At 35.9% G+C, this 23,472-nt stretch overlaps 1 protein-coding gene across 18 annotated transcripts in view; it reads right to left on the bottom strand.

Moving 5' to 3' along the window:
* LCORL (ligand dependent nuclear receptor corepressor like) overlaps positions 1-23,472 on the bottom strand; it is a 179,537-nt gene that overhangs the window by 4,763 nt on the left and 151,302 nt on the right. For 10 of the 18 annotated variants that reach the window (XM_086406338.1, XM_086406336.1, XM_086406334.1 and 7 more), the window contains 2 exons: positions 17,074-21,884; positions 9,580-9,606 (listed from right to left, as the gene is read on the bottom strand). The exons of 4 other annotated variants lie outside the window; for them this stretch is intronic. In XM_086406338.1, the coding sequence (XP_086262464.1) occupies positions 9,581-9,606; positions 17,074-21,884 (4,837 nt within the window). In that variant the 3' untranslated portion in view covers position 9,580. Of the gene's footprint in view, positions 1-9,579; positions 9,607-16,910; positions 21,885-23,472 lie in introns of those variants that run through there. 4 more of the 18 variants (XM_086406341.1, XM_086406333.1, XM_086406329.1 and 1 more) reach the window with 2 other exon arrangements.

Genomic DNA, 23,472 nt, shown 5'->3' with positions numbered 1-23,472 from the left:
AATAAAGGCAAAGGTTGCCTGCAATGATTATGTAGACAGCTCAGCCTATTTTCAATACTTCAGTAATTTCACTCACCCTAAGACAGAGCCTCTCTCCACCATCTGCATAATGGTTTACAGAAAATGTGCATTTGGAAAGTATAAAAGGAAAAAATAATTTTTTAAGTCATGGGAATCCAAATAGTTATTATTTGTGTTTAATGATTAATGATTACAGATAATTCTAAAATATTTTTTTCATATATACAACTCTAATAATTTAAACTTGTTTTACTTATTACTGGAGGTATGTGATGGTTCATTTCTGTCATATAGACAATAAACTAAGCCAGTCACATTGCAGAAAACATTTTAGCGTAATCAAGACAAGTCTAAAAATATGACTTATATTTATATATATATATATATATATATATATTTATATATATAAAAGCAGTTGCTAGATGCCAGGCATTATGCTACAAGTCTTTCTTACACTGACCTCATTCGGTTCTAACAATCATCCACTGAGGCTTAAAGAAGTAAAATGACTGACCCAAGGTCACAAAACTGAGCGAGTCTTCAGGGCCTGTGATCTGTTTATGCTATCCTGCATGCTGACTCTTGGGTTGTGATTCTGTCATGATTCTCCCTTCATGTTACTACCTACTTATCTATTTCTTTAGAATACTTAATTTCCACGTCAGGTCTATAGCCATAACCTTATCCAAGAGACCTATACGTTTACAGCATGAATTTTCTTTAAAGAGGGAGCTGCTAGTCGTATCTTAGTTTCTCAGTGGGAGAATAAAATGTCAGGGCACAGACTGACATGAGAGCCACCATGAGTGTTCTCTAGGTTAAGAGTTTCAGGGAACACAATTTACCTTTTCAAAAGAAGAAAGAAGTCTAGCTATATGCATGGATAGGCAACTCTGACATAGGATTTGGAATTTGAATAGTTACTATAATGTCCCGGAAACCATCAAATTTGAACTTATTTAATGCCAGTGGGTTACTGGTTTATTTTCCTCTGGAAATTGTGTCTTCCATTGTTAATTCAGTAAAAAAAAAAATTCACTGACAGTTGTTACAGCTCAGCACTATCTTTGAGTCTGGTATCTCCACAAATCTGTCCAAAAAACATGAAACGGCTGTCAATGTGCAAAACTAGAGCAGAGAACCTTCATGAAGTAGACAAGTGTATTCCTATGTTTTTGAGTAGTAAGTTATAAAAATGAAGTCACTGGTCTACTGGAATCTAAATTTGATGGTTCTTAGGTTCTAGGAGGCCAATATAGGACCTTGCCACAGAGAGAACTGTTTCAGTTCTACATAGGCCTGGCATTGTTCACCATCCAGGTCTGCTGGTATAAAGTTAAATCCTTAACAATATCTACCTGTTAGGAATATAAAAGTGTGTGCTGGTATCTGTTTTAAAGGGTTTTGCAGCTTGGTAAGGAGGTGGTAGGTGGGGGGGCGGGGGGGGGGCGGGGAGGAGGGAGTATTCATAAATAACCAGAATTAAAAGGAGTAAAAGTAAAAGGAGTAACTAAGGACAAAGGGATTACAGAGAAGGAAGAGTAATCCTAGAAATGGATTAACATTTGAAGTAGATCTTTAGGGATGAGAATTTTAGGAAATTGGGACAGAAGGATATTTTAGATCCTGAGTTCTGATCCTAAATCAAATCACTTACCTGCTGAGTGTACACTCCTTAGCCTCCAAGTTTCAATTTAACTGGATAGTGAAGATAGAATACCACGTCTTAAGCGTAATATGATTGTTAAATGAGTTGATGTAAATAAAGCACCTGGTATAGGGAATGCATGTAATATGCCTGACTGGACACATAGTAAGGGGTCAATAAATGTGAATATTAGTACTAATAACAAAAATCAAAATAAAAAATTACATGTGTGGGGATAAACTATGGCAGATACATGTATAATCTGTTTTTACAATTTTTACTGTATTAGTTTCCCCAGTGATTCAGCAGTAAAGAATCTGCCTGCAATTCAGGAGACTTGGGTTCGATCCCTGGGTCAGGAAGACGCCCCTGGAGAGGGAAATGACAACCCACTTCAGTATTCTTTCCTGGAAAATTCCATGGACAGAGGAGCCTGATGGGCTACAGTCCATGGGGTCGCAAAAGACTCAGACATGACTTAGCGACTAAACAAGTAATTTGTATACAACAGGTTAATTTTGAATCTCTGGGCTTAAAGAGGATAAAATGTAAAAAAGCCATAGAATGTAGCCAGGTAAACATGGTGCACTAGTGAACCATGAGGCTTAATATGACCAAATAAATCCTTTCTCTTGTTGGAAACTCTCTGAGTGTTAGGTTGTACAGCTGTTGTATCTGTTTGTTTTTAAAAGATGTAATTTATCTGAAGAGTAAAATTTCCTTTTGGTAAGATAGTGATGAATTTAAAAGCTTTGGCAGATTGTTAAATTGGGAAATTTTAAGTCAGCCATTTTTCTGGATTTGCTCTTGGTTATTTGATATGGTTATCTGGAGGAGCAGAAGAACCAGGTGTTTAGGAGCAAGACCTTGAAAGCCAATAGTCTTAGAATAGAATCCTAGAGTTGCAACTTACTGCTACCAATTTTAGAAAAATTACATTTTCAATAAAAGATCAACACATGATACACGCAGTATGTGCTTACTTAGCACTACCACAATTAGTAAAGAGCAAATCGAAATAATCAAAAATCGAAGACATTTAGAATTTAATCATTTCACTAAGAAGTGAGATATCTACCTAAATTTTTAGCTAAATGGAATGAAGGAAACTGTAGTCAGATCAAAGGTACAAAACAAATTCTCTTCAGGATTCAATGAACAGTTTGCATTGCTATGTGATTTAGAAGTGATTCTCAGTCTTGTAGGGATCCCTGAATTTCTTAGTGAACTTGCATATTAGTACAACTGTGCCTAAAGCAGTATATTCAATAGGCATACATGATTCACATACCTTTATAAATAAACTAGAACATTTCAGTACTAAATTAATATGAAAGTCAAAGCAATTAGGAAGCTGTTTATCTAAAATAATGCCAATTAACTGTAGAAGATCATAGAACCTGGCATGATGTAAATGTTTTTTGACCCTGTTCCCATAGGCCTTCTCAGGAACTTATCAATGATCATCATCAATGGTTCCAACCCTTTTTCTTAAATATACCATCTGTGGCAGATTAACTAATGACTTCTGTTCTTCATCCATCACTGTATTCACTCTGCCTTATCTATTCGACCATGCCCTCCCATCCTGACTCACCTATGTGATGTGCACTGGCTTAATGGGATAATAGCAAACATACTATTTATAAACAGCAAACATGATGCTAGCTGAAGTTGAGAAACTAGACATTTACGTTCACTTTTACACTTCTGCTTCTGCCCTAAGAACATGCCTGGCTGGCTTGCTGGATGGCTATGAGAGACACAAGGAGCAGGGCTAAGCTGTTCCACTCGATTGCCAGCTAACCACAACACACTGGAGGGAGCCCAGCCAATATCCAAAGAACCTCCAGTCATACTTGCCAATCACTGACACATGAGTGAAATACTTAATTACTTTGAGCTAATGAGTTTTGGTGTGGTTTGTAAAATGTAGCCTTGTTGTGGCAATAGATAAATAATAGACCATCTCTTCTCTTTTGGATTCTCACTATCAGGTTTAAACAAGTGTAAGGTCTCTCATTCTTTAAAAAAAAAAAAAAAAACCATGGTTTCACTCAATCTTTCGACCAACCTAGACCGCATATTAAAAAGCAGAGACATTACTTTGCCAACATAGTCAAAGCTATGGTTTTTCCATTAGTCATATATGGGTGTGAGAGTTGGACTATAAAGAAAGCTGAGTGCCGAAGAACTGATGCTCTTGAACTGTGGTGTTGGAGAAGACTCTAGAGAGTCCCTTGGACTGCAAGGAGATCCAACTAGTCCATCCTAAAGAAAATCAGTCCTGAATATTCACTGGAAGGACTGATGCTGAAGTTGAAACTCCAATACTTTGGCCACCTGCAAAGAACTGACTCATTTGAAAAGGCCCTGATGCTGGGAAAGATTGAAGGTGGGAGGAGAAGGGGATGACAGAGGATGAGATGGCTGGATGGCATCACTGACTCAATGGACATGCTGCTGCTGCTAAGTCGCTTCAGTCATGTCCAACTTTGTGCGACCCCTTGGACTGCAGCCCACCAGGCTCCTCCATCCATGGGATTTTCCAGGCAAGAGTACTGGAGTGGGGTGACGCTGCCTTCTCCCCAATGGACATGAGTTTGAGTAAACTCCGGGAGTTGGTGATGGACAGGGAGGCCTGGTGTGCTGTAGTCCATGGGGTTGCAAAGAGTTGGACACGACTGAGTGACTGAATTGAACTGAATATTTTTAGTCATATTACTTTAATAAGCTGTCCTATACTTGTTATCACCATTTTCTATACCTCTTATTCTTTAACCTTCTCTAACCTAGCTTCCAGGGCTTTTACTCCAGGAAACCAGCACTGAACTAAAGTCACCAATGTAATAAGTCTAACAAAGGATCTTTAGCTTTTGACCTTTTGGCTTTCTAACAACATTCAACACTTTTGGCTGTTTCTTCTGCTAGAGACTGGATTGTGACCCCCTCCCTTCCCACCACCCCTCCAATCCCCCATCCTCAGATTTATATATTAAGAGATATAGGGAGTTTAGGAGTAATTAAGGTAAAATGAAGTCATAGGGTAGGGCCATAATCCAATAATCCCTTAGAAGAAATGGAGTAGGCCTCATAGTCAACAAGAGTCCTAAATGCAGTACTTGGGTGCAATCTCAAAAAAACCCAGAATGACCTCTGTTCATTTACAAGGCAAACCATTCAAGTAACAGTAATCCAAGTCTATGCCCCAACATTAATGCCAAAGAAGCTGAAGTTGAATGGTTCTATGAGGACCTACAAGACTTTTTAGAATGAACACCAAAAAATGATGTCCTTTTCATCATAGGGGACTAGAATGCAAAATTAGGAAGCCAAGACATACCTGGAGTAACAGACAAATTTGGCTTTGGACTAGAAAATGAAGCAGGGCAAAGGCTAAGAGACTTTCTCCAAGAGAACGCCTTGGTTATACCAAGCACCTCTTCCAAAACCACAAAAGATGACTCTACACATGGACATCACTGGATGGTCAATACTGAAATCAGATTGATTATATTATTTGCAGCTGAAGATGGAGAAGCTCTATACAGTGTGCAAAAACAAGACCGGGGGAGCTGACTGTGGCTCAGATAATGAACTCCTTATTGCCAAATTCAGACTTAAATTGAAGAAAGTAGGGAAAACCACTAGACCATTCAGGTATGACCTAAATCAAATCCCTTATGATTATACAGTAGAAGTGACAAATAGATTCGAGGGATTAGGCCTGACAGACAGAATGCCTGAAGAACTATGGATGGAGGTTCGTGACACTGTAGAGGAGGTGGTGATCAAAACCATTCCAAAGAAAAAGAAATGCAACAGTGCAAAATGGTTGTCTGAGGAGGACTTACAAATAGCTGAGAAAAGAAGTGAAAGGCAAAGGAGAGAAAGAAAGATATATCCATCTGAATGCAGAGTTCCAAAGATAAGAAAGGAGAGATAAGAAAGCCTTTCTAAGTAAACAATGCAAAGAAATAGAGGAAAACAATAGAATGGGAAAGATTAGAGATCTCTTCAAGAAAATCAGATAGCAAAGGAACATTTCATGCAAAGATGGGCACAATAAAGGACAGAAATGGTATGGACTTAACAAAAGCAGAAGATATTAAGAAGGGGTGGCAACAATATACAGAAGAACTATACAAAAAAGATCTGCTAAGTCACTTCAGTCGTGTCCGACTCTGTGCAACCCCATAGATGATCCAGATAATCACGATGGTGTGATCACTCACCTGGAGCCAAACATCCTCGAGTGCAAAGTCAAGTGGGCCTTAGGAAGCATCACTATGAACAAAGCTAGTGGAGGTGATGGAATTCCAGCTGAGTTATATCAAATCCTAAAAGATGATTCTGTGAAAGTGCTGCATTCAATATGCCAGCGAATTTGGAAAACACAGCAGTGGCCACAGGACTGGAAAAGGTTTTCATTCCAATCCCAAAGAAGGGCAATGCCAAAGAATGTTCAAACTACCGCAAAATTGCACTCATTTCACTTGCTAGTAAAGTAATGCTCAAAATTCTCCAAGCGAGGCTTCAACAATACGTGAACCGTGAATTTCCAGATGTTCAAGCTGGATTTAGAAAAGGCAGAGGAACCAGAGATCAAATTGCCAACATCCACTGGATCAAAAAAGCAAGAGAATTCCAGAAAAAATCTGCTTCACTGACTACGCTAAAATTTTTGACTGTGTGAATCACAACAAACTGTGGAAAATTCTTTAAGAGATGGAATACCAGACCACCTCACCTGCCTCTTGAGAAACCTGTATGCAGGTCAAGAAGCAACAGTTACCACCAGACATGGAACAATGGACTGGTTCCAAATTGGGAAAGGAGTACGTCAAGGCTGTATATTGTCACCCTGTTTATTTAACTTCTATGCAGAGTACATCATGTGAAATGCCAGGCTGGATGAGGCACAAGCTGGAATCAAGATTGCCAGGAGACGTTATCAATAACCTCAGGTATGTAGATGACACTACCCTTATGGCAGAAAGTGAAGAGGAACTAAAGAGTCTCTTGATGAAAGTGGAAGAGGAAAGTGAAAAAGCTGGCTTAAAACTCAACGTTGAAAAAACAAAGATCATGGCATCCTGTCCCATCACTTTATGGCAAATAGATGGGGAAACAATGACAGACTATTTTCTAGGGCTCCAAATTCACTGCAGATGGTGATGCAGCCACGAAGTTAAAAGATGCCTGCTCCTGGGAAGAAAAGCTATGGCCAACCTAGAGAGCATATTTAAAAGCAGAGACATTACTTTGCAGACAAACATTTGTCTAGTCAAAGCTATGGTTTTTCCAGTAGTCATGTATGGCTGTGAGAGTTGGATCATAAAGAAGGCTGAGTGCTGAAGTACTGATGCTTTTGAACTGTAGTGTTGGAGAAGACTCTAGAGAGTCCCTTGGACCACAAGAAGATCAAACCAGTCAATCCTAAAGGAAATCAATCCTGAATATTCATTGGAAGGACTGATGCTGAAGCTGAAGCTCCAATACTTTGGCCACCTTATGCAAAGAGCCAACACAGTAGAAAAGACCCTGATGCTGGGAAAGACTGAAGGCAGGAACAGAAGGGGATGACAGAAGACAAGATGGTTGGATGGCATCACTGACTCGATGGACATGGGTTTAAGCAAGCTCTGGGAGATGGTGAAGAACAGGGAAGCCTGGTGTGCTGCACTCTATGGGGTTTGCAAAGAGTCAGACATGACTGAACAACAACAATAATAATCCAATAGGACTAACGTTAAGAACGTATACTTATACTCTATAAGTAGAGGAGACACCAGAGAATGGGAGAGTGTCCTGCAAGCCAGGAAGAGAGCTCTCACCAGAAACAGAACCCTCCAGATCTTAGACTTTCCAGTCCCCAGAACTGTGAGACAATAAATCTCTACTGTTTAAGTCATGCAGTCCATGTTATTTTGTTATGGCAGCCTGAGCAGAGTAACATACTCTCTTTTTTGAAACTCAGTACTGGTTTTCCTCTGCCTCTTCCTGTCAATTCAAGTCATCCCACTCCACCTGGCTAATGCATGTTGCTAGTTCTCAAGTTTGAGTCCCAGGCTTTCTTTCCTTTTTATACTGTCAGCTCTCATCCATACTCAGTTTCAGTTATCAATGATATTCTAGCTATCTCAATTTTCCTGAGTACTCAACCTAAAGCAGCTTTACCAAAAATATCCTTGTATCACCTAATTTTATAACACAGATTTTATCACTGCCTTATGCTTTCTATTTTTCCCCCTCCCAATAAAACACAAGCTTGAAGAAAGTATAAATCCCTGTTGGTCTTGCTCAGTACATTATTTTCATCACCTAGCATATTGCAGCTGGATAAATATTTGTTAAAAAATGAATCTGGGATATTTTTTTCTGACCATAATGAGGTAACAAGATGAATCTGCCCTCTTACTTTATAAACAGCACACTAAATACATGAAATGTTTCTAAGATAAAGGATGACAGAAGTACAGATGACAGTGATTCCTGAAAAAAAGGAAATAAAAGGTGGTAAGTCCTAAAACTTGCTATGGTTTACTGCTTAGAGAGTTTCCAGACTGCAATAAAGGAGGAACCCAGAGCTTGGGAATCTTCCTGAAAAGGGAAGACAGAGTTTAGATGTACAGGAGTCCACAGTGACTAGAATATGTGGAGTACAGGAAAGACAGGGGCAGAGAGAGCTGGCTCCAGAGCTCCCTCCAAGTCTACAGATCAATACTGATCACACATAAATGTTTCCCAAGGCTGTGAAAAAGACCACTGAGAAGGACCAGATGGAAAATACCTACAGGCCATACAGGACTGGATATGACTGGTGTTGCCACCGAAAAATGGAACGTCCTCCTAGAACCTGGGTAAGTAGAGTCCCCAGATAGGTACTGGTGTGGCCTGACTAGTGGGGTAAAATCAGCCCCTGAAAGGACATAAACATGGCTTCTGAGAACCTACGTGGTCTACCCTTGACTTACTCTTCCATGTTCACCACATGTGACATCACGCTCCTCCTCCTCTGACTCAAGACACACCAGTCACGTCTTATCTAACTCCACAAGGGATACCAAGCCTCATGTTTTTTTCAGTCACTTCTTTCTTCCTGGAAAGTCATTCCTCCCCTCTCCATTCTCTGCTGCTTGGCCTAGTTGATGCCTACTCATTCTTCACAGCTCAGTTCAATGGACATTTCCTCAGAGACGTCTTCCTTTACTTTGCTGACTTGATAAGATCTCCCTATAAGGAATTCTCATAGTACCATCTACAAATTAAGAACTTGTAAGATTTGTATAACTTTTCTCAAATGTCTGCCTCTCCAAACAAAGCTGATCATGAATGGAGTGACATCTGGTTTTGTCCCCCATCATATTCCATATGACTACCATATTGCCTGGAACACAGGAGACAAAATTTTTTGAAAGAATAAATTAATGGGGTCTATAGATACTGGCTTCTAAAATCTATTATTCTATACATTTATATAACACATAAAGAAGCAAACAAATGAATTTTCCAGGTTTCCTAGAAATGGAATTGGAGGGGAAAAAAATGAAGCCAAGGTCTTGCTTAAAATTAACAAAAACAAGGAGGAAAAAACATGGCAGGAGGAAATAATTCAGATACCTGCTCTGCCTTTTTTGTTGTTTGTAATTAAACAATAGGTGAATTCAGTAGGCTGTTTATTATGATAATCACAGAATACTCAGCTCACTATAGGAAAAATGAGGAGAAAAATATGGTAGCCATGAGGGCTGAACTAAAAAATTTGAATTACTAAATGAATAGAGAGGATAAAAGGGGAGAAGAGAACATCTGAGGCAGGAATTTAAGGTATGAAGCACTGAAATAAATCTCTTAACAGGTGGTAGCAGCTGGTTAAGGAAGAGAAGGGTGACCCTTGAACCACTTACCTCAGATAGACAAAGCAGGTCTGGAGGCTGCAGGGAGAGAATAAAGATTTACAAAACAGAACAAAACTGGCATTGATGGCTCCCCCAGCACCACTCTGCTGGATACAGACAGGTCTTGTCCCAGGGAGATAAAACAAAATAAAATAACTACAAGTCAGAAATGTACTGGATTGTGTGGCAAGAGGGAGTGGACAACAGGGAGGGAGTGGATAGGTTTTGGGAATGAACTGGATATAATAATCTTAATTTACTAAAAGCAAAAAAAAAAAGACAATAAATTTTTTTTCTAGTCACATCATATCAAAATTCTACCAATAAAAATGGGTCAGCAAACTTTTTCTGCAAAGGGTCACGATATTTTAGTCTTTGTGGGTTTAGGATCTCTGTTGCAACTACAAAATTCAGCTTTTGCAGCATAAAACAGCAATAGACAAAACACAGAAGTGAATGATCATGGCAATGTTCCAATAAAACTACTTAAAAGGCAGGCTGGGGGCCAGACACCTCAGTTTGGAAAGTTAATCTTGTTTGAAAATAGTGCTGTATTTCATATCCATTAATAGGGTGAATCAACCAAATTATCTTTCTTCAAGTTTTAGTAATTATGTTGTTAAACTGAAAAAACAACTTGAAATATTTTTTGCTAAGTTTCCTGAGTTACTTTGTAACTCTAGTGTCTAACAATGCCCAGTAGATCAAAAGAAAAATATACAATATTTGTTGAATAAATGGAATAGTTTTCCATGAAAGATATGGGGCAATTAGTAAAGCAGAATATTCTGTAATGGTTGACAAAGCAATGAGATATAAGATATGTGAGAGAAATTCTAGGAAAAAAAAGATAAGGAATTACCAAAGTAGCTGTTTCATAATGCAATATTACTATATTAAAACTCTTTAAAACCTAAGTCTTCTTCTCTTTAGTCAGTTTCTATGAAAATTACAATAATGGGGAAAATATCTAATTATAAACAGAATGTATTAAAGCCTTTTTTATTTCCTTAGAATGCTTTAAATTACTGGGTCACAGTTTTAATATTTTTACTGATGGCACTGGCAAGTAACAAGACGATAATACAAAGCTCATGTAAAAAAGAACAGGTCGATATATTTATTATTTTTTACATTAAAATATGTCTTTTTTATCCAGTTTTGACCAAATTAATTAAGAGTGTGGTTTAATTAAGACTCAAGGAGACTCTGATCTCGTATGTTTTCCTAAACTCGTAAGGTATTTTCTTACGATTTTTAATACAGAGAGGAAAGCCACCTGAACTGACTGCTACTTCCTTTCTTGATTCATTATGAAATGAAATCTATACAAAAATGAAACTTATAAAACAGACTTATCAAAATGTGATTATTTTGGCCTGAATGTTATTTACTAGAGTCATCTTTTCATGGTGAATCTTAGTAAAGCACTTACAATTTAATTCTGATTAACAATTTATGTACAAGAGCAAGTCTAGTATATAAATTAACTTATATATTTATAGTCACTGCATTCTTTCTGGTAACATCACAGTAAGTACAGAGAAAGCCTAGCAGGAAACTATGTAGAGTGGTGTTTCCAAAACTATGTTCTGGGGCTTCCCAGGTGGCGCTCGTGGCGCCTGCCAATGCAGGAGATTTAAGAGACACTGGTTTGATCCCTGGGTCAGGAAACTCCCCTGGAGAAGGAAATGGCAATCCATCCCAGTATCCATGCCTGGAGAATCCCATGGACAGACGAACGATGGGGTTGCAAAGACTGAAGCAACTTAGCATGCAAACTATGTTCTATGGGACATAAAGTTTGGAGAACGTGTTTTAACATACTAATGGGGCACTATGATTCGGTAAGCACGAGAAAGAGAAATGAGCATTTCGCAATGTTACTGGACTACAGAACACTGTGCACACAGAACATCTTGGTGGACCAGTTTTTCCTGGAATATAACTTTGGAATGCTTGTGTAGCAAACCAGATTAAAGTGACTGAATCATTTGGAAACACTTTTCTATCAAAATGAAATTTAGAAAATCATCTACTCTGCAGCTGATGCTGCTAAGTCACTTCAGTCATGTCCGTCCCTGGGATTCTCCGGGCAAGAACACTGGAGTGGGTTGCCATTTCCTTCTCCAAAGTGTGAAAGTGAAAAGTGAAAGTGAAGTCACTCAGTCAAGTCTGACTCTTCGCGACCCCTTGGACTGCAGCCTACCAGGCTCCTCTGAACACGGGATTTTCCAGGCAAGAGTACTGGAGTGGGTTGCCACTGCCTTCTCCATCATCTACTCTAGTGCTTCATAATTTCCATTAGGTAATATGATGCTGAATGTTACATGAAGTAACTCTAAATTTTACTTTTAACTGTTAAAGGATATTCTGTGCTGAGGTTGCCTCAACCGTACAAATTTAAAACAGTATCTTGAATTAGGACTCAGAAAAATATGATAAAACGTTCATTAGCAGGACCAGAGAAGGACGCATGGTTAGTTTCAGTTTTAGGTAACTAAAAGAGTGTATCATTAATTTCAAATCACCCATCAGTGACATATCTCAGAGAAAACCAGAATTCTGAGTGGAAATATATATATATATATATATATATATATAGAGAGAGAGAGAGAGAGAGAGAGAGAGAGAGAGAGAGACAGAGTCATTTTTTTTTTTTGAGGACAGAAGACAAAACCGGAGAAACTGACAAACTGAACTTTTTTCAGTCATCTCAGAATCCAATTGAAAGTGTAAACCTGAGTTGAATTTTTATAGAAAAATTTAACATTTTAGGAAAAATAATATGAGGATAGTAGCTTTAAGTACATAGTAGGTTATTCTGGCCTGAAACTTCAGAGGTGTCCAAAGTCCATTTATTATATCCAGCTGTATATCAATTAGGAAAAGGCACACATTTGCTTTAGGAACTCAAACAACACTGACATTAAAGAGGTCTATGTTATTATTTTCAATAGTCACACATAATTTTAGACCATTATCACCACAAAAATTGTCTCTTACAGCTGGTCCTTCACACACCCCATTCTGCCCTCTCTTCTAATCTATATTGTGTGCAGCTATTAGAAAAAGACTTCTTAGAAGTAGTTTGACCATGTAATTTATCACAATTCAAAGAATAAATTCTTAGTTTGATCTCTTTTCCTTCTGTTACACCCACTTGGTGAACACAGTTACTATTAAGTAAAATGGCCCATCTTTCTCCCAAGCTTTACATTCTGGTAACTGAGATAAAATCACAAGCTGTTCAATCCTATTACTTATTGAGATGTATTTCAAACATTATCCAGAGCTCAATACTCACCATAAAACTCTTAGATTACCTCTTGATTCACAGAAAATAGTCTACTATCCTAAACATTCTCCCCATAAATTATAAACTGATTTATATCCTCCTAAAAATCATTCCCACTATTCTCATGTTTTCGGCTTCCCAGGTGGCAGTAATGGTAAAAGAACCTGCCTGCAATGCAGGAGAGGTAATTACTGAGGCTTTTATCCCTGGGTGGGGAAGATCCGTTGGAGGATGGCATGGCAACCCACTCCAGTATTCTCGCCTGGAGAATTTCATGGACAGAGGAGACTGGCGGGCTGTGGTCCATAGTGTCGCAGAGTTGGACATGGCTGAAGCAACTTAGCACGCACACATGCATTCTCATGTCTTAGGCGAGAAAAGACTCTTGGGGCCAACACCAATCTCTCTAACGATTCTCATGATACCCCACTATCAAGTCAGGGGCTTCACTCCATTTCCCCTATTTGCCATCTCATTTTTCTACTTTAGTCTTTCATTTTCCAGTGGTTTCTTCCCATTGGCATCTAAACATCCTTCAACTGGGCTTCCTCTCACTACTTCCCTATTTTCTCACCAATCTGCCATTTACATTTTTCTGTGCTAATTTTCTTCATTTCTTTTTCCTGAATTTACTCAATCATAAGAGTTCTGACTCTAAAATAACCTCTTGTGCTACACAGAAGATGTCAAGACCTAACTGACCTCTTATTAACACTTTACACTGTTGTTTTTTTCCTTTCTTAAAACGTATTTCCTGTCACCATCCTCTGCTGGCTTTCCTCTTATCTCCTGGCTACTTTCACTAGTCTCCTTTTGTACACTTTTCTTTTCTCCGTATCTTTGGGGCTCTGAGACGCTATGTTCTTCACATTTTACACTGAACAGTCTCTTCCACTCTCATGGCTTCAATTATTTGCTGGCCCCCAAATCTTTATCTCTAGCTGAGACCTCTCTCCTGAGCAAAAACTCTTAACTAGTTGCATCCTAAGTATCTTTTCTTGGATACCCCACTAGATATCTCAAACTTTATATGTTTAAAACTGAACACCTAGAGTGAATATTACAATCACCTACCCAGATGTCCAAGCCAAAAACCTGATGTTAAACTTTATTCTTCTTTTCTCTAAGACTGATTCTACTTCATGGATGTCTCTCAGATATATCCATTCTTCCCCAATACTGACACTATCAGGGCTCCAGATTTTTTTTTTTTTTTTCATTAACTGATGCTGACCTCACAATTTGTGCTATGCCTCCATCAGCAGCTTTATCTTTTGCCATTTTTTCAACTACCCTACTGCCCCTTCCTAAATTCCTATTTTATGTCTTAGCTATATGAACTAGATTAATCAGTGTTCCAGACAACCCTGCTCTCTTCAGTCAACCACATTTTCCCCATGCAATTTGCTTCTGCCTGAAGTACTCTCTGTACTTCTAATACTTTGTCATTCTTCAAATTCCAGCTTAGAAGCAAGAATCCTTGCATAATTCTCTGACCCTGGGTTCAACTTCCCTATGTGCCCCTATAGTGCATCTCTCTCTCCCATCATAGCACTCATCCCATCATAGCACTCATCTTTCCATGAATTGCCTATTCACTATCTTGCATAAGATGGTAAGCTCCTCAAGAGTACAAAACATGACTTTTACCATTCTATCCCCTTAAAACATATAATATCACACTTAAAACATAAAATACACTCTATATTTTGAATAAATAAGCAATATAGATCTTATTTTCTTACTTAGATGGAAAAAAGCTTTTTGAATCTTCTATCGTGCCTAAGAGCATATTGTAGGCATTCATTAAGTATTTGTTAAAACAAGAATTCAATAGAATTGCACTTCTTCTTCCTTTCCATGTTTACAGTAGATATAAGCAGTACAAATGTCATCAAGTGTAAGTTTTAAAATTTCTGTGTACTAAACTGTATCTATACGGTTAATCTTGAAAAGTTTAAAAACAAGACATTTTCAAGTAAAAGCAAAACTCTTCATCAACAGAAATATTCCATTAATTCATTATTACATTGTCAAATGAATTTTCCTAGAAAAGTCCTATTGTTAAAAGTCTCAAACTTCCAGTCACTATGTATTCAATGAAGAAGAAAAACACACATAAAATAATGAATTTTAGTGTCACTTTCAAAGAGGCAAAAAGAAGTATGGAGTATCAAGAATAATGAAAAAAAAAAAAACCACAACACCTTAAGAAACATTTAAAAATCAGATAATATAACAAATATTGCTATAAATACAACTTTATAAAAATAATGTCCTTGTTGATTGAGTGGGGGAAAAAAGAATGTTAAAACAAAGAAGGAAAGTTATCAGTAAAAGATAAATAAAACTTTGAGCAGAACAGGAACTATTACTATGAATTTTTAAAATGAGAAAAGGTGAAAAACAACTCCTAATATGATACTAAAGTTTTTTTAAATGTTACAAAAGGATTTGAAATTAATTTGAAAAAGTAACAATTAGGCATCTTCCATCTTATTTTTCTAGGGTGATATATTTAGTGAGATGAAGAATCATATTAAAATACATTTACATTTATACCTTAGAAAGATACAATGGTTAAGCTGGAAGTAACAAAATACAGTTCTGTTGAGAAATGACAATACAAACTATCTTTAGTATGAAATGAGGATGGTGTAAAGAATTAAAAATGAAACATTACACTTTATTCTCCATTCATGGCAATCTTTTAAAAATATGTGAACTTATTTTTAGGTGAATTATAAGCTCTTTTGAAAAAAATAACTATTAGACTTCGTCCCTCTTTTTTCCTGACATACTATTTGTTGTGTTATTTTTAGTTATCCTTAGGCCAAGGAACAAAGGGCGTTACTTTTAGGTTTGATACATTTTTAATAACGGAGACTCTAATTTGACCATCTTTAACATTTTAATGATTTATGTTAGTTAAAAATTTTAATCACTGCACGTGAGATATACAGAAATAGGTTATTATAAAAGTTATTCAGTTAAGTAATTGAATTTTGGGGTTCATAATAATCTTCTAACCTATTAAAACTTGAGTTTAATTACTGTTTTTAATGTTCCAATTTAAGACCTGAAAGTGTTTTTTTTAGCTTTTAAAAAAGTTTTTTAAAAACATAAGAAAAAATTAAGCCACTAATACCTCTCGGGCCACACAAAAGACTCCCCTAAAATATACAATGTAACAATGCAACCATATGATAAAATATCCTTAAATATCCAAATGTAACCCAGTAACCCTGCATTTCTTCACTCTTTCATGTCACAGAAGAAATCAACAAACACTAACACACTCTTACATACCCTAAATTGTCTAGCACCTATCAAGAAGCAGAATTGGAACTGGTTACGATGGCAACTAGTGTTTACATCCCATTTTTGCTAGGTTCAAGGGGTAACGGTCTCCCTGAGGCACCAATGTCAGGTTGGTATAACTGAGTAAAGCTCATAATTACTTGCTAAAGTAATTTCAGTTTGCATTCTAAATTTACCATTACCTTAAAATTACCTGTATATGATTTTCTCCTTTGGTAGGTGAGGTATTATCTCTATAAAGAAATCCTCATCTTTATATCTATGGAATCAATGTCAGATATGAAAAAACTATTTAATAAGTTGCTGACATATTGGAAAAAAAAATCTTGACACTTTTAAATAGACTCTAAAAGTGGTTCCCAAAGCAGTATCAAAGGGCCTAACAACTTAATGGTGAATGTGAGATTGATACCCTAGGATTATTATATATGTTACGGTCTTCATCAAGTCAACCATGAGATAGTTTTTACTTTCCAGATGGTCTCAAAGTTACTAATTTATCATTAGATAATAAATATATATTAGCTTGTAGTGTAGTAGTAAATTTTTAGATAGCTACTTGGGCATATTTATTTGTCAAACTGTTCTCTATATTTTATATTAGATCAGATGCAAAACAAGAGAGTATTTACATTAATATTTTAGAAGCTTTCTATGTCTCAAATATACTTTTCTTGAAATCCTGGACACATTTAGATGTGGGGAAGTTCACTGGGACATTTAGCAGCACCTAATTTCATGAGTTTCATACTAGGTGCCAAGAAATTAGATTGTCCAAATATTTTAGAAATAAAACTAAATCAACTGTTCCTCTTCTATCCATCATCTGATATTCCACTCAAGGCACCTACAATGAAACTAAAATTAAGTAGAGAAAAACTTACCTAGTTGGTATTTTGAAAAATAGTTTGCCATTTGTCCACTGTTGCAAGACTGTCGTTTATGTCTTTTTGTTGACATTTCTGTGGTCTTCCATGGTGGTCTTTTTCTTTTGTTCAATTTGCTAAGAACTTCACAATTATCAGAAGGATTCTTGTCATAGTTAACACATTTATTTAATTTACTATTTTCAAGTTGGGCAGGAAATTTATCACTTGAAGGACTATTTGCTTTAGCATTTTCTATTTCTTTAGATTGCTTTTTAAAAGAATTTTGCCTAGCAGACTGGGATCTTAAGGTAAAGCGCTTTGATTCTTCTATGTGAGTTTGATGATTACTTCCACAGTTAACAGATTCAGGAGAGTAAATGATGGTATTTAACTTAAAAGTATTTCTGTGTTCGAGATAGTTGATCTTCCTCAAAAATATTCTACAGTCTTTTAAGGTTTTTGATCTCCAATTATTTGAACATACATTTCCTAGTCTTGGTCCCTTTTCAAAATCTTTTTGGCTGCAGTTTGTTCCATTCTCCTTTGCTTCTGAGTTAAATTTATTCTCTAAACTAGCATGTGTTTTGAAATCAGACATGGCCAACCTCTGTTGCAAAAAGTTATCCCTGATCTCAGGTGGGAAAATAAACTGATTATCTACTGTGTTTTTTCCTTGGAGTGGGACATCAGCATTTGTTACTCCCTCAGTCTTACTCAAAAGTTGGTTCTGGCAAAAAAATCTTAAGTTCCTCCTCTTAGATATCCAAGCACCTGTCCCATGGCTGTGCAGCTTTCCCTGTCTTCTCCACCTTTCATGATGCAACCTCTTAAACTCAGTTCTTTTTAATCTAGTTAGTGTTAAATTACTTTTCACATTTAAGAGTGGGGAGCTAACCATTTTATGCAGTATATGCAACTTCCCTGCTGACTTTGAAGGCGAAGATAGTGCAAATTTTTTAAAGTGCTTTCTGAAAGGGCTGGTATTAAAATCAGAATATTTGGTCCCTAATTTAATTCCTCTGGTGTTTATTACTTCCAAAGGGTTTCGTGCATTTGCTTTTCTAACTAGTGAAAGAGACTGTGTTTCTGTTGTTTGCATAAACCAGGTACAGAGTTCATTCAAATCATACTTTTTCTGAAAAAGCATTTTTACGGGTGAAACCTCAAGTTCTAAAAGACAGGTCTCCAAAGGGCTTGCTATTTTGAAGTTATCATTTTCAATGTGGTCTCTTTTTTTATGAACACAATTTTCAGCTTCATCTCCACTCACAGGCACCCAAGCATTTGTTATTTGTTCAAATCTATTGTTTAATTCCTCTAATAAGGAATCGTTTGAAGTAGAAGCAGCCCACCACCTGAGCAAAGGGTTTGATGAAATTATAGGGTCCAAGGATACTTCAGAATTGGGTATTAATTTATCTTCCAAATGCTTTTTTGCATTCCTTGAATTTCTAGCTCCTGGCGGACCTTTGGAAGCTATTTTAATCCTTGACTGCTTATGTTTGTCCTCCTGACTTTTACCTTTCTGCAAATGGAGCTTATATGACTTATGGAGCAGGGAATTTCTATAAATAAGTGAACTAGAAGATGCTAATGAATGTAAGAAATGCAGAGATGGTTTTCGATCCCTAATGGAATGTCTCAAAGGTACAGCAGCAACCATACTTTCTGACTCATTCTTGAGTTTGTCAGCTTCAGTGTGCCTTGTATCCATGGTGTACTGGTGATTTTCTTCAGGCAGATTTTTCTGGAATATATTCTCTTGTTCTAAAGGAGGTAAGCAGCTGCTAATACTCACTTCTCTCTCCTGAGGTGAAATTCTATTGATAGTCACAGATATGCCAGAGATTTTCACTTTTGCAGGTCTACCAGGCTTCCTAATTATTGCCAAAGGCTTGTGATTTGGTCGAATAATGTTCTTGGACGGTTGAGGTATCACAGGCTTGTTCTTGAAAGGTCTAACATATTCAAAGCCAGACCCCAAGATTTCACTTTCAGTAGTCAAACTTGAAATAGCACTTATTCTTTCACCCAAGTCAGTGTCATATTCTCTAATATTTCTGAGACTATTATATTCTGTTGGAAAATCAGTAACATTTTTTAAAGACATACCGTTGCTTTTGTTTATACTTCCTTCAGAAACATGCCTTTTAGTTCTTCTTGACCTTCCATAAATAACAGTTACTGTAATACTCTTCTGATATATACCTTCTTTTACTTCTGATATGAGAGACTCTGGGCTTTTCTTTTCAGCACTAATGGGCTCATTTTGGCAAATGGCAATGTCTGTTTGGTCAGTTTTAGGTTTCGGTGGTCTTCCAATTGGTCGCTTTATCTGTTTCACAACCTGGGGACCTATTTTTTTAGGTCTACCTGGTTTTCTTTTAAAAGATGAATCAATCGTACTGCTTGAATACTCTTTAGGTAACTCTTGTGGCTTATCATTCTTCATATCATCTGTAAACACTGCAGAGGATTCTGCCATTTCTTTTGCACAATTAAATTTGTTTAGTTCTTTTTGCAAAGTGTCACTATCATTAAGATTAGAACTATAATTTGCAGAGTTAGCATTTGGGATAGTCTCATTTGTTTCTTTTCTATTTTCAGTTACTTGATGAGTTGGTTGCTTTTCAGAAGAAAAATCATGATTTGATTCGGAATTATTGACTGAAGTTAAGGTATATTTGACTCCTTCACTGCTTTTAACCTCAGATAAAAACATGAGTTTGATAGGACTAGAATAGGTGGCAAAAGAAGAGCTTTCAATGGCTTCATATTTTGTTGGTACATTTTCAACACTGGAAATCAAGCTACTTGTGTTTAAAACAGATGACTTTTTCTGGTTTAGTCGTTTGCTATTCAAATCTATTGTAGGTATATGATTGGTTTTAATATTGGTGGATGCTACTATGGATTTTGATAAACTTTTCTCTTTACATGTCATTCTACTTACAGTCAGAGTCATATTTCTACCAGCAGGTTGATCTTTACCATCAACTTCTATCAATTTCTTGGATGCTTTATACCCTTCTGATAATGACTGATTATTCCAAGACTTTTTGGCCATATTTATTGTATCTTCCAAACGTTCCACAACAACTTGTAAATTAGAATTCATTGCAATTTTGTTTAAATCTATACTATGTGAGCTTTCAACCTGAGTATTTTTTACTTCATCTTTTCCTTTGGTAGAGTCAGAAACTTTTTTGGCCTTAGGGGATTTTTTGAAAACATAATTGTTTGTTACATATATAGAATACCACCCTGGTGGTACAATATTTCGTTTGGTTCTGCTCAAAAGTCCAGGGATATCACTTTTCAAAGGAGTTTGAGTATTCTCTAATTTTGGATTCTCTTTATGATTTTGCAAAAACTTTTTCCTAGCCACAGATTTCTCCTGTGATCTCCTTATGCTCATTTTCTCAGGAGAAGCTGTTTTAAAGCTTTCTGAAAATGCATCAAAAGCCAAGTTAGTTTCTAAATTACTTAGAGGTAGTTGCAATGACTGTAATCCATAATCTGGTAAAAATGATGTTTCCACATGATTATTATCTTGCAGGCTTTTAGAATTCTGTAAAGAAGGTCCTTGGCAATGATAGAATTGCTCTTTGTCTGCTGAAAAGAGTTCATCATTGTGCAAAAACTTCCTTGGATTTTTTTCGGTGTATTTTTTTCTCATAAAGTTTTCATCAAGACTAGCAAGTTCTCTTTTTATCTGTAATGACTGCCTTCTGAATATGGGTGAGTCAGGAGAGCTGTGCATTGCAAATAAGGTTTCTTGACGCTTTCGAAATCTTGTCTGAATAATTTTATTTTCTATCTTTTTATCATGTTGACTCAGTAATTCCATAAAACTGTAATCACTGGCCTTTGCATTATGCAAAAGAGAGGTTATTAAATCTCTCAATTTTAAATCATTATCTGTACTGCAATCACTGCTAGATAATTGTATAAGGTTTGTCATATCTATTGTTTCTATTGATTTTAATTTTTCATTAATACGATCCATTAAATCTTGAAAAATTATAGTAGTTTCACCCTTTTCATGATTTGTAGTACAATTATTGCTGTCTTCTAAGAGCAAAGAATCAGAGTTACTGGATTTTTTAGTTTTAGGCATTTTACCTTCATGATCATCTTCATCATTGCTTATTTCTGCTGGTGTCAGAGATGGAGGCTGGTTAATGTTTGTTTCAAGTCTATTATTTTCTAAGGCTGAACACTCCGAGATGACATCTTTCAATTTTTCAAATCCTTCAGCCTGCACAGGTGATAATGGTGGGGGTGAGGGACTTCGAGATCTACAAACATCTTGAAGATTTACTGAAACATCACCTATTTCCCTTGATGAATGAGGACTCTGAAAGCCTGATTCTGTGGAATCAATGTCTGCTAACAGTCCAGAACAGCACCTGTGAGAATTGTAACTGTTTGCAATTCCTCTATTCACTACCTTCTTAATATGCTCAATAGTTACAGTTTGACAAGATAAACAATGTAAATCTTTAATACAGACTGGCAGAGGCACAAAACCAGGGCTTTGTCTTTCATTGTGTAAATACCCTCTTTCTGCCAGCCTATATTCACAACTACAGAACAGACCATCTAAATCATCTTCAATAAGGGGATTCTGAGACTCTGAAGACACAGTATAGGATGAATTACAACAGCAAAGAGAAGCAGCATTCTGCTCTTGGACTAGAAATTTCAACATAGCCAAAACTTGTTCCTGGTGATGTATGCACAAAGATTCCAAAACTTTGCTTAATGCTGATTTTCCTTTTTCCATTTTAGTAGCTTCCTCTGATTTTGCATCAACAGTTGAACTAAAAATAAAAATCAAACAAAAAATGAATTACAGCAAAAATACTAATATCATAAGGAATTTTAACAGAGCTTGAAATAGATATTTTGATATCGCTGGACTTCTAATTCCTATGGAGAGCTGTGAAAGTGATATCTTGATTATTGTTTACCAAAAATATAATGAAGCACTTATGATAATTCCCTATGACAAAATATGAGTCAAAGCAAAACCCTATGTTTTGTGTAATATAAAGGCTGCTACTGATAGATATGGTTATATTTACAGATTGCTAATGTTTAGTGCTTTGGCTATATTAAGAATATTTAACGGAAAGTGCTTCAGAAGGAGTTAAAATTTTTATAAAGTAGACATTTTATAAGTTATTTGGTAGTTATCAGTCCATATTAGTACAAATAAGATAAATAAGATATAGGAGAAAATCTTTCTTATCTTTATTTAAAATAAAGATAATACCTTTATTTAAAAAAAGATAAAATATTTTTCAGGTAGTGAAAATAAAATTATTAATAAAACGTTTTATATAGTCAAAAGGAAAGTTAAGGGATTTAGATTTCATATAAATAACAGGCGTTTTAACCTAGTAATAAAATAAAAATTTAAGCTATTTAAAAATGTAATCTATTTTTAATTTATTTTAAATACTTAATTAATTACATCAAAACTAAAGGCATTACTTACCTAATTATTTAATTTCAAATGCTGGAAAATATCCCACTGCAGAAACTAACATAAATCTAATGGAAACTAAAACCCAGGATTACTTAGCAACCAATGTATAAGTCTATATAAAAAAAAAAACTTTCTAATCCAATACCAGCAGCAAGAAGAATAAAATATATTAAAAGAATTCTGTTTCAGAAAAGTATCTATTTAAATTAAACATATCACCAAACTCTGTACATGAAAACAGCCTCCCACTTGTGATTTCTTATATTTGTTGTTGTTAGTTACTGGTTTGTATAAATTTTATTTAGGGTTGGAACTGAAATATGCTGACTATGAACAGTGATAGAAGACTGTATTTTGTTTTAATAAAGGGTTACTATGTTCACCAATATTAAAAATTAAATAATTTTTAAAATGAAAGTGAAACTGATTTTAAAAAGTTCCTCCCTAAAACCGGTTTAAACTGTTTCACAGATAAGTAGGCAATATGTTATCTACATTTTATAAAATTTCTGTTGAGTAGCAAAAACATCAACACAACTGTTTCAGATTAGATAAAAATTTTTCTAGAAAAAAGATAATTTTACTAGATTCAATCAATGTTTCGCTAGTAAAACTAGCATGGGTTTAACATAAAGAAGTTATCAAACGGAGAGAAGAGATGAAATTACAATAAAAATTTTTAAGTCTACTGTCATCTAGACAGATGGAAGACAGGACATGACCTCGGTATCCCTTCCCTTTGGAAAATAATTTTCTGTAAATTTTTTCATGGTTAGAGTATAAAATGATTGAACTGACTCCAAAGATTCACTACTGTATAACTCAGAAAACATATATAGAGAATAAAGGCACAAGTAAATGTTAACTATCAATAAGAGGGTATAAGTGGTATTATATTCTTTCCCAGCAAATTAACA

The sequence above is a fragment of the Bos grunniens genome, chromosome 6 (genome assembly GCF_055505025.1).
Source record: "Bos grunniens cultivar Pamir isolate PY7600 chromosome 6, Bosgru_T2T1.0, whole genome shotgun sequence".
In the NCBI taxonomy this organism is placed as follows: Eukaryota; Metazoa; Chordata; class Mammalia; order Artiodactyla; family Bovidae; genus Bos; species Bos grunniens.
Note: the sequence above shows the minus strand (reverse complement) of the source record. Positions and strands in the feature narration are given on the sequence as shown.